Below are 18,776 nucleotides of genomic sequence, written 5' to 3'. Positions count from 1 at the left end.
TTCAAGAAAGGCTGTTACACTATTACTCTTCATTCTACTTCAAGAAATAAATTGATTAGAATTTACGGTCTTGATGACATCAGGTCTTCCACATTTGAATGCTTCTACCTAACTCTCAGATCTCATCAGGAAATCTGACTAAATAAAAGATTTAATACGTATAAAGCTTGGTACATAGGAAAAAAGCTTGGTACATAGCAAGATAAGAATCTGTTAAATAAAAACATCAAGCAAGTTTTAATACTCTAAGAAAACTTCTAAGATTTTAAGTTTATTTAGCCCATATGGCATACACTGAAGTTATATTTCATAAAAACTTATATCAAATGGAATAAATAAGACTCAATAAACTCAGTTCAACAATATCTTTATGAAGCCATGTTTATAAGTCTGGTTTCGATTTTGCCAGATATTTTTACCCAGGTCACCATGAAGAAAACAGGTATCCTGGATTTTCTTTTTATATATTTATTTATTTTTAATTACTCAATGAATTTTATTACATTTATAGTTGTACAACAATCATCACAACCAAATTTTATAGCATTTCCATCCCAAAGCCTCAGATGTAAAAGAATGAAATTAGAACACTTCCTAACACCATACACAAAAATGAACTCAAAATGGATTAAAGACCTAAATATAAGACCGGACACTATAAAACTCTATAGGCCAAACACTATCTGACATAAACCACAGCAATATCTTTTCAGATCCACCTCCTAGAGTAGTGACAATAAAAACAAAAATAAATGAATGGGACCTAATTAAACTTAAAAGTTTCTGCACAGCAGAACATGATTTAATCATAGTTGTGATTCAGTGTGAACTTCTTCTATTTCTTTACTTACCCATTTGTTTTTACGGTCCAACCTTCCTTTACTCCACCCTCATTCACACCCTCACCATTCCAAAGGACCCTGAAAATAATTTTAGGCTCACGTGTCTTACTACGAATGGAGGTCTGCTTTCTCTGGGTATTTTGAAATTATTCCCAAGGTTCAGATGAGCTGGCTGGTCCTGAAAGAAACGCCTGGTGGAATATGGAGAGGATGGCCGGGATTGCAAGCCTTGGGGCAGTCTGTCGAGATTACTCTCCCTGAGCTTCATCTTTACACTACTTAAAGGGAATTTTGGTCCAGATGATGTTGATAAAGGCCTTTGTGACTTATATCTTTCTTCCTGAAGCCCAAAAAAAAGAATACTCAATCAGAATATAACTGTGTTTAACTGAATTTTAAGGTAGAAAATTAAACATATCATGGAGTTCTCGCAGTGGCACAGTAGAAACGAATCCAACTAGTATCCATGAGGATGTAGGTTCGATCCCTGGCCTTGCTCAGTGGGTAAGCGATCCGGCATTGCTTGAGCTGTGGTGTAGGTCGAAGACAGCTGGGATCTGGTGTTGCTGTGACTGTGGCATAGGCTGGCAGCTATAGCTGGGAACCTCTATATGCCACGGGTGCGACCCTAAAAAGTAAAGAAAGAAAGAAAGAGAGAGAGAGAGAGAGAGAGAGAGAGAAGGAAGGAAGGAAGGAAGAAAAAAGTAAAAAAAAAGAAAGAAAGAAAGGAAGGAAGGAAGGAAGGAAGGAAGAAAATTTGAACATCTCAGATTTACAAAACATGAGCTTAAGGAAAGGCATTTCTCTAATTAATTCAACTATTAACAGTGAGATTTATTTGTATTAGGAGAAAGGTGGGAAGATACAACCCCCTACCCCCATGCCATCATAGATAGATGACTGACAGATATAGAAATGCAGTGAGAGAGAGAGAGAGAGACTTTGGTATATATTTGGGTCCAGCAATTTCATGTCAAGGAATTTATTATAAGGAAATAATTATGGCTATAGGCATAGCTACAGAAATTCTTAGAACAGCTAAAAAATTATAAACCAATCATACTGGTGAATAAGCAAGTTCTTCTCAGTTCCAAAACCACATCTCTATACCCAGCTTTTTGTTTGTTTGTTTGTTGTTTGTTTGTTTCCAGGCACCTACTTTATTGAATATTTTATGCTGCACATGTAAAATATACAGTCCATGTACCTAGAACTATTTCTGTCTGATAGTTTTTCTTATTTCTAAAAACAAAAAAGAGGAATGCTTATGGCTAAAAAATAAATTTTTTCTGTCAGCTCCTTTGCTAATATTTCCAGATTCCAAAATATATATTCACATAATTTGGATTCTCCCACTTTTAGTTTTAAAAAACATGAAGTCAAAAGCTAAAATGCATTGCTTTTTCTAGCAGAAAACTGTTTCTATTGCTCAAACCTAATTTAGAATAAAATCTGGCCAACCTGAAAAACACATATGTACATATTTTTTAATTTGCCTGCATATCCTTTGTCACTCATATTCTCAAACACTTTTTTAAATTTTTTAATGTAATATTTTCCTTTAAGAAATGGAAATAAAGCTTTATTCTTGTTGAAAAGCTTTGCTCCATCCTGTGCTTAGCATGGTACCTGGGATCTGGTGAATAGCCAATACATATTTGTTGAAAGAATAAGTGGGTAATCTATGAAAAATGTGAATGATAAACAAAGTAAGGCTTATCAAGCCTGAAGAGCAAATACACTCTTTGCCTGACTTTTATTTTACTCCTATACTCAGCTTTATGATGCTGGAGCCAGCACTAGGCAAACCTCCCTTCTGCTTTCCCAGCTGCTCTATTAGGCTCTTGTAAAGGAAAACTGCAAAACTAGACGAAGAAGGGACAGGGGACTTTCAGTTTTGTATTCTAATCCTGTCAGCATCAGGCCAGTAACCTTTCTTAACCGTGACATAGCAAATGGCTGCAGTTTATAGTTTTTCCCACCATAATCCAGAGCTAGCTTCATAGCACCAGCTGGCCAGAGCCCCCTGCTCAGAAATTTTGAATTGCCCCACAGGAGCCTCTCCTCCAAGCTCCTGAGACACCAGCAGTGAGCAGTGTTCCTCCTTGGAGGTCTGAGTCCCAGCTCATCAGGGTCACCTTTGACTTCATGAGGAAGCATCCAAAAAAGATGCCCCTTTCCACAAGTCTGGGTACCCTTTCTATGGAGTCTCTTCCTCGAGCTTCTATGTTTGTGATGACTGAACCTCTTCCCCTTGTTCCCCCAACCCCAGAAGTGAAAGCTACTCTCTGCAGTTACTATCTCCATCTCTTCAATGTTCCCCTTTTCTTTTCAGATCTCCAACCCGTTTAGCCTTCTTTTTTTAACTTTCTGTTAAGAAGGCTAAATAAGGGTCCTGAATGGACCCTGACTGACATTATCAGCTAAGTATCCATCAAAGACTGGCCAAAAATTATAGTACTTCTGTACAATGGTTTACTATTAAGCTTTGAAAAATTGCCTCGCTTAAGAATCCTTAAGGACACCAGAACATGTTTATGATATATGAAGTGAAAAATAATATGAAATAACATGTAGTATAGTATGATCCTAGTCTTTCAAAATTCAAACAGTGTGTGTTTGTGTGTACAAAAGGAATATATTCAAAAAATTAGTCATGCTCATCTCTAGGTAGTAAGAATGACAGGTAATTTTTATTTGTCTTTTTTGCTTATCTATATTTTCTAATTGTCTAAAATAAATGAGATATTTTGTAATAAGAAAATAATAAAAACTATTATTTTAAAAAGTTAATAAAGAAAGGCCTATATTAACAGATTAAAACAAGATTAAAATGATGGAAGAAAGGAAATAATAAACTGAAAAATCACTGTGCAAACATATCAAACAGATTGGTGAAAACAGTGGGTAGATATAGAGAAACTGAAAAGCAGCTACTGAAAATTAATCACTGGTTTCCATCTCTGAGTTATGATGCCTGAGGAATTGATGGATTTGCACAGATTAGTGATCCTTCTCATTCAGTATCCCTTCACCCAAAGCCCACATTTTCAAGGTATTTTCTAGGACCCTGGGTGAGATTTGGGAAGAAGCCATACAAATTACATTCATTAATTCTCAATATCATTTTAGAAAGAGATTTTTACATAGTTGCAAAATTATGGAAAACAAGGTGAAATAAAGAAATCAGGGTGAAGGGAAAATTAAAGCTGAACAAGAAAGTAAAATGAAGGCAGTGCCGATGGATGCCTCAAGACCCTCATGATTACCACAGGTGGCGCACAAATACAACTCTGAGCTTCAGCCTCAGCACAAGAAGGATATATAAAATCAAAAATAGAAGTCATTCGAAAACAACAAATGCTAACTAGCCTAGCCTACAGGTCAAGCTTATGGATCACTCTGTTCCACCAACTATGCCATGGTGAACACATGCCAAACACACTCACTCTAATGTGACAGCCTGAACAAATAGTTTGAATACGGAAATTCAAACCTAGCAATAAGTCTTCAGGTTTCTATTTGTCCATTCCATCTAAACTTGATAAACTGAGTTTGCGCTGAAATTCCTTAAATTTGTGGAGAAAATTCTTGACATTTCTATCACTGACTTCTTGATCATACTTACAAGAAATCTGTTTCTATGCAGAAACACTCGTTCTCTGATGGCTGTCCTCGTAGAAAACTCTATTTTAGGAGCAATGCCCTAAAAATAAAACAGCATAAGAGAAACAAAATTATTGGAAAGAAGATCTTTGCTCCTCTCATCCTAACTTGAAATCGTGTAAGAGCTGAATTGCTTTTTTGTGTAGCTGGCATAATCTACAATACATTATCTAAAATACATACATAATGAATATATACACAATGGAATACTGTTCAACCTTTAAAAGAAGGAAGTCTTGCCATTTTTGACAACATACTATACTAAATGAAATCAGCCAGACACATATCGCATGTCTCACTTATATGCAGAATCTGAAATAGTCAAACTCATAGAAACAGCAAATAGGTTTCCAGGTTTCCAGGGGCTGGAGGATATGGGAAAAAGGGGAATATTAGACAAAGGATACAAAGTTTCAGTAAGGCAAGATGAATAAGTTTTAGAAATGAATGTAGGAATTCCTATGTAGCTCAGCGGAAATGAATCTGACTAGTATCCAAGAGGATGCAGGTTCGATCCCTGGCCTTGCTCAGTGGGTTAAGGATTTGGCATTGCCACATCTGTGGTGTATATCACAGATGTGGCTTAGATTTGGCATTGATGTGGCTGTGGCATAAGCCAGTGGCTGTGGCTCCAATTTGCCCCCAGCCCGGGAATTTCCATATGCTGCTGGTGCAGCCCTTGAAAGAAAGAAAGAAAGAAAGAAAGAAAGAAAGAAAGAAAGAAAGAAAGAAAGAAAGAAAGAAAGAAAGAAAGTGTACAGCAATGTGACAATAAGTTAATAATATACTGTGTATTTGAAATCTTCTAAGAGGGTAGATGTTAAGTGTTTTCATTACAAAAAAAGAGAAGAAAGTTAACAACGTTAAATGATGTATATGTTAATTAGCTTGATAAGGCAATTATTTCACAATGTAGATGTAATATAAAAACAAAATTGTATACCTAAATATATACAGTTATGTCAATTATACATCAACAAAGCTGAAAAATAAATGTATACATAATAAGGATAGCTAAACACACCTAATACTATGTGTTAAAATAAGTACAAGAGCCTGACCAAAGTGCTTTGCATGTATTAACTACTCTAATCCTCACAACAACCCCATGACATTGGTCCTAAAAGAATCTCCACCTTGTAGATGAGTAAGCTAAGGCACAGAGAATTGAAGCAATTTGTTCAGCTAGTAATGGCAGAGCTGGGAATTGAACCCAGGTATTCCAAATTGTGTCCACGTAGTTAGCTACTCTATTTAAAATACTGGACCATGGAACTGAATGAGATTACCTAGGGGGAGGGATGGGAAGTTCTCCTTCTCTACCTATCTGCTTTAAAAATGTGCTTTAAACCTTATACAAAATATTTATGCTCATTTCCAAACTCTTCATTTTGTTTCAGTGGTTGATGCTCCTTTTTTTGCTCAATACCATACTGTCTAAAACATTATTTTATATATATATATATATATATACACACACATACATTATATATGTATATATACATACTCAGACAGACACATACACCTACATATACCCTATCCTACTTAATTCTCATAATCCTATAAGGAAGAAACAATTATTATTATCATCCCACTTGATAAAATTGAGAACTAGACAAAACTTGAAATAACCCTAATGTTCTTCATAGGTGAATAAACTGTGGCATATCTATAAAATGATCTACTCAGTAATAACAAGGAACAAGTTATTAATACACACAACAACATAGATGAATCTTAAAAGAGCTATTTTAGGGAGTTCCCTTGTGGTGCAGCAGATTAAGAATCCAGAGTTTTCACTGCAGCAACTTGGGTTGCTGCTGCAGTGTGGGTTCCATCCCTGGCCTGGGAATTTTACATACCACAGCTGCAGACAAAAATAAATAAATATATAAAAGCACTATGGAGTTCATGTTGTGGCTCAGTGGAGACGAATCTGACTATCATCATGAGGACGCAGGTTTGATCCCTGGCCTCACTGAGTGGGTTAAAAATCTGGCATTGCTGTGAGCTGTGGTGTAGGTTGCAGATGTCACTCAGATCTCACATTGCTGTGGCTATGGTGGAGGCCAGCAGCTACAGCTCTGATTTGACCCCTAGCCTGGGAACCTCCATATGCTGTGGGTGCAGCCCTAAATAAATTAATTAACTAAATTAAATTAAAGCACTGTTTTAGGTGACATAAGCCAGTCTCAAATGGTTACAGACTGTATGATTCCATTTATATTACATTCTCAAGAGGAAACAAAACTGTAATGATGAAGCATAGGTTAGGAATAACATAAAGGAGATTTGGGGAGTGATGAAACTATCCTGTACCCTGATCATGATGGTAGCTTCACAAATATATACAGGTGTTAAAATTGCAAAAAAGAAAATTTTACTGAATGGTCATTTTAAAAATACAATTTTTTTTTAAACAAAACTGAAGCTGAGAGAGATATAAAGCATAGTCTGTAATACATTCTGGTTCATCTATACGACCTCCAACTCCTAAAATCAGCTTATGTTAAATAAATCTCTGACTAGCACAATTCACTGTGATGGAGTTCTCGTTGTGACTCAGCAAGTTATGAACCCAACTAGTATCCATAAGGATGCAGGTTCGATCCCTGGCCTTGCTCAGTGGCTGTGGTATAGGCTGGCAGCTGTAGCTCTGATTCAGTCCCTAGCCTGGGAACTTTCCTTTTTTTTTTGCATTTTTATGGTTCAGCCCTAATTAAGCAAAAAAAAAAAAGTTTTTAAAGGGGGTGAAAAATTCAAACTTTTTGTAACTATGAGACAGTGTGAATATGGCAGTGACTTAGCCTGATCAGATGATACTTCCAATTCTCAGATCCATAGTGGGACTCAGGATCATCTAGTATTTTGAGTGGGTATCTAATCAGGGCTGCTAAACAGAACAACAAGAACACTAACCAAGATGAAATGATCTGCCAACGAGAAGGAGCTATCAGGAATAAAATGTTCAGGCCCCAGGAATTTCTCTCTAAGCAGAACCCTGGCTGGGCATGGATCACTTACTGGAAAACCTGCAACTGTTTTCATGAGTACCTCTCTACACATCCCAGGGTGTGAAGGTGTCAGCCTGGGCTCAGGGAAAAGAAAGTCCCGTGTGTTTTCTTCATAGTAGGCCAACTCTTCCCATTCTAGAAAGTGGAGAAAAGGAATAAGTAGATTTATATTCTGAAAATCTTATTGTACATCCCCAAATTTAACAAAATAAAAGCTAAGACAGGTGAGGGTAGAGATGGCATTTAGACAAAAATAGACATTTTGATCAAAGAACTTGTTGTTCAAGAGGCAATGACTTCCACTACTTTTTTTCTTCTGGATAATTTTTACAAGCCTTACCAAGTCATGACAGAGAAAAAGACTAAAGAGTTGCTCTAAAAAATAGAACAAAAAAGAAAATTTCCAGGAGTTCCCATTGTGTCTCAGCGGTAATGAGTCCGACTAGAATCCATGAGGACGCAGGTTTGATCTCCTGGCCTCGCTCAGTGGGTTAAGGATCTGGCATTGCTGTGAGCTGTGGTGTAGGATGCAGACGCAGCTTGGATCCTGTGTTGCTGTGGGTCTGGTGTAGGTCAGCAGCTACAGCTCCAAATGGACCCCAGTCCCTAAGGACTGGGAACTTCCATATGCCACAGGAGTGGCCCTAAAAAGACAAAAAAGAAAAAAAGAAAGAAAGAACATTTCCATCCATTCATCCATTCTTCTCTTCAGCAAATGTTTTCTAAGGACATACCATGGGCCAGGTCCTGGGGATAGAACAGGAACAAGGCAGACAGTGCCCTGTTCACCCAAACCTCACAGGTAGACTAGGGTTCAGTGTGTTCTGCAATGCAGGAATGTCAGTGTTCCACTGGCCCAGAGAACAGCCAGAGCTGTGGTTGTCAGCAGTAACGGAAGCAACCCCAGACATGTTTTGGAAATTTGTGGGGAAATTTCACGGGCAGAAGCTAGAATTTAGGGTGTCGTGCAATGCCTCAGACACTCCTACAAGAGTTTCTAACATCCTCCCACACATTCTTTCAGGTGAGAAGCCATTTTATAATTGTCTAAACCTGGAACCTGTTACATATATAACACAAAACATTTTTTTTGACATGATCCAAAAATACACTGAATTTTCAAGAGTGCAGGTACCATGTAAACTAAGCAACATCTGTACTTTGCTTTACCTTTACCAAGACCCTTTTGGCATTTGAAAAATCACATCCAAATACTATATTTTGCTCAATATTTACATATTAATATACGTGTCACTTTATTTTTAATTGCTTTCCTTTGTATTTCTCCTTTATATTATGGCTGGAATACTATATAGGTTTTCTTCAGTGATCTGTATAAGTTGGCTATATTAACTATGAATATTATTTTGGTATGGTAGAAGGGAGACTACAAAATACTCATTACCAAAAGATCATCTTGGATGTAACAGGATTAAGAATCACTGAGCTGGAGCTCCTGTTGTGGCTCAGCAGTTAATGAACCCGACTAGCATCCATGAGGACTTGGGTTCAATCCCTGGCCTCGCTCAGTGGGTTAAGGATCTGGCATTGACGTGAGCTGTGGAGTAGGTCGCAGATGCAGCTCGAATCCCGTGTTGCTGTGGCTGTGGTGTAGGCCAGCGGCTACAACTCCAATTGGATCCCTAGCCTGGGAACCTCCATATGCTGCGGGTATGGCCCTAAATAACAACAACCAAAAAAAAAGGAATCACTGAGCTGAAGGATGGAGAAGATGCCATCTCAGGCCTCCTTGCCGAAAAAGCAGATGCCACACAAATGGCACCATCAAAAAGGTAACTGTAGTCAGAGAGACATCTTTACTGGTTGGCGACTCCTATTTTATTTAAGAGAAAAAAATCTGATGAGGTATATTTTGGTGCATCAACTGTAGAAAATAATTGACCTTACATCAAATAATATGATGAACTAAATTCTTCCTACTTACTCCATTTAATACAAATGTGTGGGTTCTAATAGGGATCGAAGTGTAAAAAGAATGTATTCTGCATTTTTCATTATAATATTTCTTTCTACTCTTTCCTTCTCAGACATGCTCCAGACAGAGTGGGCTGGTGATGTGTTTTTCTTCCTCTGCTAGGTACCTCCTCAGTTTACACTACTTCTTACAAAACATCTTTTCTTCCTTCCCATCCTGTTAGGATCCTATTTACCTTTCAAGTTTCACTTTAAGTGTCTTATAGTATCTGCCACATATCAGGTCCAAAATAGAACTCTTGACTTTTTCCCCCCACAAATAAGCTCTCCCTTACCTTCCCATCAGAAGAACCAGTACTAGCTACTCAAGCCAAAAATCTAGGATTTATCCTTGATTCCACCCTTTCGCTCATTACATCAATCTATTAGCAGTCCTACTGATTATATCTCCAAAATAAATCTAACTTCTGTTTCCTTCTCTCTCTTATTAAAGCCACCACGGTGGTCCATGTCCCCACCTCCTCTCTTCTGGACTGCTATGACCTCCGAGCTGGTCTCCCTGCTTCTTTTCTTCCTGCACTCAAATCCATTCTCCACACACTCTGATGTTATAAATAGAACAGACTGTGGCTTTCGCCTGCTTAAAACTTTCCAGTAGGCTTGCCATCATATTAGAATAAAATCTGAGCATGTTATTCTAGCCTTAAAGACTCTCTATAATCAGGCCTCTAATCATTCCCCTACTTTATCACCACTTTCCTCCTTGATCACTCTATGCCATTCTTCTGCCCTTTCTGCTGTCCCTCAAACATACCAAGGTCACATCTACCTTAGAGATTTTCTTACTGTTCTCCCTGTGATGTCCCTTCCCTGGATCTTTGGTGGCTGGCTGTCTCCTACTGAATGACAGACTTTGGTTTAAATGTCCATCAGAAAGGTGGTGACTCAACCTAAAAGAGTGTGCCACTCCCTATCACATCACCCTATTTGACTTTCAACCCCAGAACTATCACTAACTGATATTTTTGTTCAGGTATTTATTTACAACCTGCTTCCATGAATGTTCCATGAAAGCAATGACTCTGTTCCATTCATTATTAAATTTCTGGGAGGGCTGTCCTTAAAAAGGAGTGAGCTCAGGGCAGTTATCAGTACCAGGGATGTTCCAGCAAGAGCCTAGGTTATAAATAATACATAAACATATCCAACATATCCACAGGCTGAGCAAGTCAACAGGTCCAATGAAATGGCTGAAAGACCTCAGTAATCTTAATAGCTAACGGCACAGAAAACGGCATCATCAGTGCCATCAGTGAAAAGCTTCTCCCCCCAAAAATGAAACAAATGAGATTTCAAGAGAAATAATAATTTGAATAACAACATTGGATCAAGAAATATCTAACATTTATAGAGCATATTAGGAACTGACAGCTTGTTTCTCAATATGGGGTCTCATTTGATTCCTTCTTTACAGTTAAGGAAACTGAGGCTCTGAGAGTTGAAGACACTTGTCATGATGCCACACAGCAAAGTAGAAATTCAAAACCAGACCATCTGAGGCAAGAGTCCTTTCCTTGATGATGCCTAGTAAACATCACTAGGAAGTATAAAAATCAAGCTCTGATTCAGGGAACAGGGGCCTAGTAAAAGAGCATTTTATAGCTGGACTGAATATACATGACTTACCTCAAATTGGAAGTTTTTATTTAAGAGGGCAGTAAAGGAAAGCACCAAGCTGACTGTCAAACAGGATTATGCTGCCCCCCTGTGTCTATTTGCTTTTTCCCTTCTTTGATTTTTTGTTTTTTTTTTTTTTTTTAAGGGCCACACCTGTGGCATATGGAAGTCCCCAGGCTAGGGGTCAAATCAGATCTGCAGCTTTAAAACTACACCACAGCCACAACAACGCGGGATCCAAGCCACATCTGCAACCTACACCACAGCTCATGGCAACACCAGATCCTTAATCCACTGAGCACAGCCATTGATCGAACCCACATCCTCATGGAAACTAGTTGGGCTCGTTACCACTGAGCCATAATGAAAACTCCCCCTTCTTTGTAAACTGAAAACCCAGAGGAGTTTTTATTGCTTCTAAGCCAAATCACTGATCTCTTCATTCTCTAGCAGTAAAGCTGTGTGCAAATCTGAGGTACTTTATCACAAACTTAATGGTCATAATATGTCTTTTAACTATAATATATATTTTAAAAGCATCATGAAAATGTATCAAACCATAAATTAATAACTACAATAAAATGAAAAGATAACAGTTCAGCCAATGACAGCCTAAATGTGGCCCATGTGACTCCTCAGCACAGTTCACTTGAGACTTTAAGCAAATCACTTTTACCTACTATTGAGAATCAGCTGATCAAGAGGGCTCACTGTTCCCTCTCTGTGCCTGGTGCCATTGGCATAATGCCAGGAAGTGGCACAGTGTAGGGTATTTTCTAAGTGTACCTCCAAAAAACACATGTTAGGTCAATTAATGGATCAATCTGTAATGCATCTGAAACTGAACGATATTAATTCTACTGAGCGATTCAACTGACACTAAAATCACAATCTGAAATTGAAGGACTGTAGACACACTCCAGCTGTGGCAATGCCGGATCCTTTAATCCACTGCACTAGGCAAGGTACTGAACCTGTGCCTCCTCTGCCTCCCAAGTAGCTACAGTTAGACTCTTAATCCACTGCACCAATCATAGTTTTTAACTATTCTTGCAACCTTCTCACAGATGGATTTCTGGTCAAATGAAAAAACCTATGGCAGTCTAAAATATATCAAAAGATGTTTAATTATAGGAAATATACATTCAATATATATATATACACACACACACTAAATATACATACACTAAATATTAGATATATTTAATATATATATAAACATATGTGAGTGTGTGTTTGTGTGTATATATCTACATATTTCAGGATTGGTTGAATATACTAAAATGCATTATATATATATTAGATGCATTACAAAAGACCTAAAAAACATACATAACAAATTGTTAACAGTAATTATTATTATTAGAAGTTGTTGATGAATGTGGCTTTTGACTTTTTATTTTATGTAATTTTGTTAGTTAAAATTTTTACAGAGAGAATATTTAGGCACTGGGTACTTTTTTAACTTATGAAAAAATAAATAAAAGCAAAATAATCCTGCGTCTACTTTATTAAGCACACTAAAATATAACTTGCAGTTAACAGTGATATATGTTTGAACATAAAATTGGGTCAAATTAAAAAAATAAAACAAAACAAAAAGCTTATGGAAAAAAACTCAATGCCCTAATTTTAGCCTGTCACTTTTAGACTAAAAAACATTCTGTGAGAACTTCCAAAAAGCAGGTAGGAGGCATCTCTGATATTCCCTCTGTTCTGCCTAAGAAAACACTGACACATACAAGAGCCATCCCTAGATCTACCAAGAGTGAGGTTCTTGTCTGTTTTTATGAGCTGCTTCTTCCAGTGAACCAAGAGGCAGAAGAAAGAACTCCTGGGTCCACCCCACTACATTGGAGCCCTGTTCTTTGACCTGTTCCAGGAGCAGCCACAGTGGGCAGGGCCATGATCCTCATAAAAGCTTTCACAGCCACCTATGTTTGAGTTGAATCATCTGCCAGGCTCAGCTTCCTCCATGCTTTCTTGAGACAAAGAAAACTTCACAGAGCAAAACGGCAAAATAATGCAACAAAACAGGGGAAATACATATGAGTATTAAGCACAACTGATTTAAAACTTTAGTAAAAATTATATCAGGAATTTATACCAAAATTCGATGCCAACATTAAGACATTCATCCACAAATAACCAAAGGACACTGGCAGTCATGGTACACAGAAGAAAAGGAAAGAAAAACAACAAATTATATTATGGGAAAATGGAAATTTTTAGGAAGTAAATTTAAAATGTTAAGGTCGTCACAAGTCATAACTAAAATGAAGGGACCAGAAAATATGGTAGAATATATTTTAAAGAAATTATTACATGCTTTGTAAACACAAGAAATCCTAAGGGTAATAGCCAGCATTAGCTAGGATGCAAGGAACAGGTACACTACACAGTTTTTAATTCAGTAGAAATAATGGAAACTTGCTGGGAATCAGTTTACCACCAGCTTATAAGATATGGTTCAAGTTTGGAGATACCTTAGAAATCTATACATAGAACCTCCATATGACCCCACAATCCCACTCTTGGGCATCTATCCAGACAAAACTCTACTTAAAAGAGACACATGCACCCGCATGTTCATTGCAGCACTATTCACAATAGGCAGGACATGGAAACAACCCAAATGTCCATCGACAGATGACTGGATTAGGAAGATGTGGTATATATACACAATGGAATACTACTCAGCCATAAAAAAGAATGACATAATGCCATTTGCAGCAACATGGTTGGAACTAGAGAATCTCATACTGAGTGAAATGAGCCAGAAAGACAAAGATGAATACCACATGATATCACTTATAACTGGAATCTAATATCCAGCACAAATGAACATCTCCTCAGAAAAGAAAATCATGGACTTGGAGAAGAGACTTGTGGCTGCCAGATGGGAGGGGGAGCGAGTGGGAGGGATCCGGAGCTTGGACTTATCAGACACAACTTAGAATAGATATACAAGGAGATCCTGCTGAATAGCATTGAGAACTATGTCTAGATACTCATGTTGCAACAGAACAAAGGGTGGGGGAAAAAAATGTAATTGTAATGTATACATGTAAGGATAACCTGATCCCCTTGCTGTACAGTGGGAAAATAAAAAAATTTAAATTAATTAATTAATTAATTTTAAAAAAAGATATGGTTCAGTTCAGAAATTCTATTCTTTACAAACACATTGAGAGAAAAAATAATTTTTATAAATGTCTGAAAGACAAAGAAATCCTAAACGCTCAACAACGTCAATTTAAAGATAGTAACACTATGGAAAAAATGCATATCTACTGAAAATGACAAGCAAGTAAACTACAGGTAACAATGTAGAGTGAAAAAGCAAAACCCAAAATATTATACTTACTTTTTATAGACCATAAACATGTAAGAAAATTCATAAAATTCTTCATGATATTAAAAAATGCTTTGAGGGAGTTCCCACTGTGGCTCAATGGGTTATGAACCCAACTAGTATCCATGAGGATGTGGGTTCAAGCCCTGCTTAGTGGGTTAAGGATCTGGCATTGCCATGAGCTGTGGTGCAGACTGCAGATCCTGTGTTGCTGTGGCTGCGGCATAGGCAGGCAGCTGCAGATCCAATTCAACCCTAACCTGGGAACTTCCATATGCCGTAAGTGTGGCCCTAAAAAGCAAATAAAAAAAAGTTTTGAGATTTAAAAATTACAATATAATCAGAGAATCTAGTAACAAAAGAAAATGTGACATTATTTATGTAAAAATTCCACATCCATGTGTTGTTCTAACCACAGAGAAATATCAAGAAACATGTTCACCAAAATATAAATAAAGTTTCCAAATAAAAACTGTGAAGCTGGGAGAAGAAAAGGTAAATTGTATGGTAGCAAAGATCAGAAGAGTATTAGAAATGTTTCCAAGTTTTACATATTCTCTCCCTCACTCTTTCTCACACACATACACAAATACACACAAAAACTCTAAAATCACCAGATAATCAACCACAGTGAGAGGCTCTGAGACTTGCTGTCGCCTGGTAACAATTCCTACTTTCTCTCATTAGCTCAGGTCTCTGGCCACTCAGGACACAACACAAGGTATCACAGAAGAGTTTTCTCCTAAAATCCCAAGCTTCTAACACTGAGGTCACAAGTTTTTTTCTGCAGAGTCAGAGGGTAAATACTCAACTCTCATTAGAATACCAAAGCATCCATAAACAATACTTCAGTTGATGAGTGTGGATAAAATATCACAGATGATGAAATTTGAATTTCATATAATTTTCATGTATCAGTAAATATTCTTTATAAAAATTTTTCCAACCATTTAAAAATGTAAAAAACAAGAGTTCCCTGGTGGTTCAGTGGGTTAGGGATCCAGCATTGTCACTACCGTGGCTCTGGTTACATCTGTGGCACAGGTTCAATCCTTGGCCCAGGAACATATATAGATATATAAACTGAAGACAGTTTGGCAGTTCCTTAAAAAGTTAAACACAGAGTTACCATGTGACCCAGCAATTACATGCCTAGGTATACACCTAGCTCTATATCAAGAAGACTAAAAACACATACTCACACATCTTATACATACATGTTCACAGAAGTGTTACTCATAATATCCAAAAAGTGAAAACAACTCTAATGCCCATCAACTGATGAATGGATGAATGAAATGTTGCATATTCATATAAAAGAACATTATTCATGTTCCAACCCAAGAGACTGGACATAGTTCCCTGTGCTGTACAGTTGGACCCCACTGCTTATCCATTCCAAATATAACAGTTAATTGAAGAAACATTGTAAATCAACTATAATTTTAAAAGAACATTATTCAGCCATAAAAAGGAATAAAGTACTGACATATGCTACAACAAGGGTAAACTTTGAAAACATTATGCAAAGTGAAAGAAACCAGACACAAAAGGCTACAAATTGTCTGATTCCATTTACATAAATGTCCAGAATGAGCAAATCTGAGACACAAAATAGATTAGCAGTGGCCAGGGATTGTGAGTGGGAGGGAAAGGGGAGTGACTGCTAATGAGTACAGCGTTTCTTTTAGGGATAATAAAAATTCTTAAGTTAGATATTGGTGATGGTTGCACAATCTTGTGAGCATACTAAGAGCAAGTGAATTGTACACTTAAAAATGGTAAATTTTAGGGAGTTCCTGTTGTGACTCACTGGTAACAAACATGACTAGTATCCATGAGGATTCAGGTTTGATCCCTGGCCATGCTCGATAGGTTAAGAATCTGATGTTGCTATGAGCTGTGGCGTAGGTCACAAAATGGCTCAGATCTGGCATTGTTGCTGTGGCTGTGGCATAGGCTGGCAGCTGCAGCTCCAATTTGAACCCTAGCCTGGGAACTTCCATATGCCACAGGTACGGCCCTAAAGAAAAAAAGAAGAAAGAAAGAAAGAAAATGGTAAATTTTATAGTATATTAATTGAATCTCAATTTTGTAATAGGTAGAAACCATGCTTAGCTCATGGACCATACAAAAATAGACTGCAGGCTGGATTTGGCATGGTATTTTGCCAACCCTGCTCTAGCATCTAACAGAGAAGATAGCTTTGGGTTTTACCGCCCGCCCCCCCCCAAAAAAAAACACACACACACACTCATACACTCCACAAATTACAACATAGCCAAAAGCAAACATTTGAAAGAAACTAAGCTAGGACTAAAAAAATTATTTAATGATTATTAAAGTTATTGAAACAATAAAAAAGGCAAAGAACATGTTTAAGTTATGCTCACTCATTTTCCAAACCCATAAAGTTACTCTTCTGAAAGTGGACAAAATTCAAGAGACTAGTGGTAAGGAGGCAGCACATGTTATATAAAGCACAGCTTTTAAATACCAGTCCTGAGACAGGATTAAGATAGCAGAGTAGAAGTACTGGAGCTCACCTTTTCTCATGAAAACAACAAAATTACAACCAACTGCTAAACAACCTTCAACAAATAAACTAGAAACTATCAAAAAAGATATCATACTCTAAAAGATAAAGAGAAGGCCACATCAAGATGGTAGGAGGGGCAATTACATGATATAAGTAGCCCCACACTTGTGGGAAGCCCACAGACTGAAAAATAACTATATCAAAGAGACTCACCCACAGGAGTGAGAGTTCCAAGCCCCACATTAGGTTCCCATGCCTGGGGATCTGGCATTGGGAAGAGGATCCCCGAGACCATTTGGCATTGTGGACCAGCACGGCTTGTGTGCAGGAGCTCCATGGAACTGGGGTAAATGGAGACCCCACTCTTGAAAGGTGCACACAGGCTTTTGTGTACACTGGGTCTCAGGGAAAAGCAGAGACTCCATAGGAATCTGGGTCAGAGCTGCATGTGATTCTTGGAGAAAATGGGGGGGGGGGGCTCGAGCTTGTTGTGGAGAAAGGACACTGGAGGCAAAGGTCTTAGGAATAATCATCAGTGTGAACCCCTCTAGACGTGGCCATTTTGGAAAAATCTGACCCCACCCATCAAAGCTAAGAAGCCCCAGGCCAAACAAAAAACCAGCAGCACCCAGCAGCAAACAGGCTGCCTAAAGACCCCCCAGGCACACAGTTGCCCCTAACAATAATCAGAGACAAAGCCCCACCCACCAGAGAGATAAGAGTCAGCTCTACCTACCAGGGGGCAGGCACTAGTCCCTCCCATCAGGAAACCTGCAACAAGCCCCACTACCAACTTTAGCCACAAGGGGGCAGACATCAGAAGCAAGAGAGGCTTCAACCCTATTGTCTGCAAAAAGGAGACCACACTAAAAATCTATACAAAATGAAAAGGCAGAGAATTATGACTCAGAAAAGGAACAAGAAAAAAACAAACAAACAGAAAAGTGATCTGGAGTTTACCAACCTCCATGAAAAAAACTTTAAACTAATAATAGTAAAGATGATTCAAGATCTTGGAAATAAGCTGGAGGCAAAGATTGATAAGAAAAAATGAACAAAGAAATAGAGAATTTAAAGAGTAAAAGAGCTGAGATGCAAAATACAATAACAAATAAAAAATTCACTAAAAGGAAACAGCAGCAGAACACAGGAGGCAGAAGCATGAATAAGCCAGATGGAAGACAGACTAGTGAAAATCACTGATGCAGAACAGAAAAGAGAAAAAAGATTGAAAAGAAATGAAGACAACCTCAGAGAACTCTGGGACAATGTTAAATGCACCAACATCCATATTATAGAGGTGCCACAAGGCAACGAGAGAGAGAAAGGCCAGAGAAAATATTTGAAGAGATAATAGCTGAAAAAATTCCCTAACATGGGGAAGGAATCACTCACTCAAATCCAGGAAGCACAATGAGTACCATATAAAATAAACCCAAGGAGAGAGAGATGGGATTAAGATGGCGGAATAGAAGGACTAGAGCTCAACTTCTCTCCTAAAAACAACAAAATTCACAACCAAATGCTCAACAATCTTCAACCAAATGGACTGGAAACTTTCAAAAAGATACCCTACTCCAGAAGACAAAGAGGAGGCCACATCAAGAGGTAGGAGGGGCTATTATACAATATAAGCAACCCCATACCTCCCGGGTGGGAAGCCCCACAGACTGGAAGTAACTGTTTCACAGAGACTCAACCTACAGGAGTGAGAGTCCTGAGACCCACATCAAACCCCGATGCGTGGG

The 18,776-nt window shown here is 37.9% G+C and overlaps 1 protein-coding gene across 15 annotated transcripts in view; it reads right to left on the bottom strand.

Moving 5' to 3' along the window:
- The window catches only part of SPATA6L (spermatogenesis associated 6 like), a 65,133-nt gene that overhangs the window by 17,436 nt on the left and 28,921 nt on the right, over positions 1–18,776 (bottom strand). For 8 of the 15 annotated variants that reach the window (XR_002336112.1, XM_021064067.1, XM_021064045.1 and 5 more), the window contains 3 exons: positions 7,533–7,657; positions 4,471–4,548; positions 943–1,182 (listed from right to left, as the gene is read on the bottom strand). Coding sequence is in view for 14 of the 15 variants with exons in the window: in XM_021064067.1 (XP_020919726.1) it covers positions 943–1,182; positions 4,471–4,548; positions 7,533–7,657 (443 nt within the window). In the remaining variant the exon portion in view is untranslated. The remainder of the gene's footprint in view (positions 1–942; positions 1,183–4,470; positions 4,549–7,532; positions 7,658–18,776) is intronic. The other 7 variants (XM_021064053.1, XM_021064022.1, XM_021064039.1 and 4 more) reach the window with 4 other exon arrangements.

Source organism: Sus scrofa, chromosome 1 (genome assembly GCF_000003025.6).
Source record: "Sus scrofa isolate TJ Tabasco breed Duroc chromosome 1, Sscrofa11.1, whole genome shotgun sequence".
Taxonomy (NCBI): domain Eukaryota; kingdom Metazoa; phylum Chordata; class Mammalia; order Artiodactyla; family Suidae; genus Sus; species Sus scrofa.
This window is presented reverse-complemented; position numbering and strand designations above follow the sequence as displayed.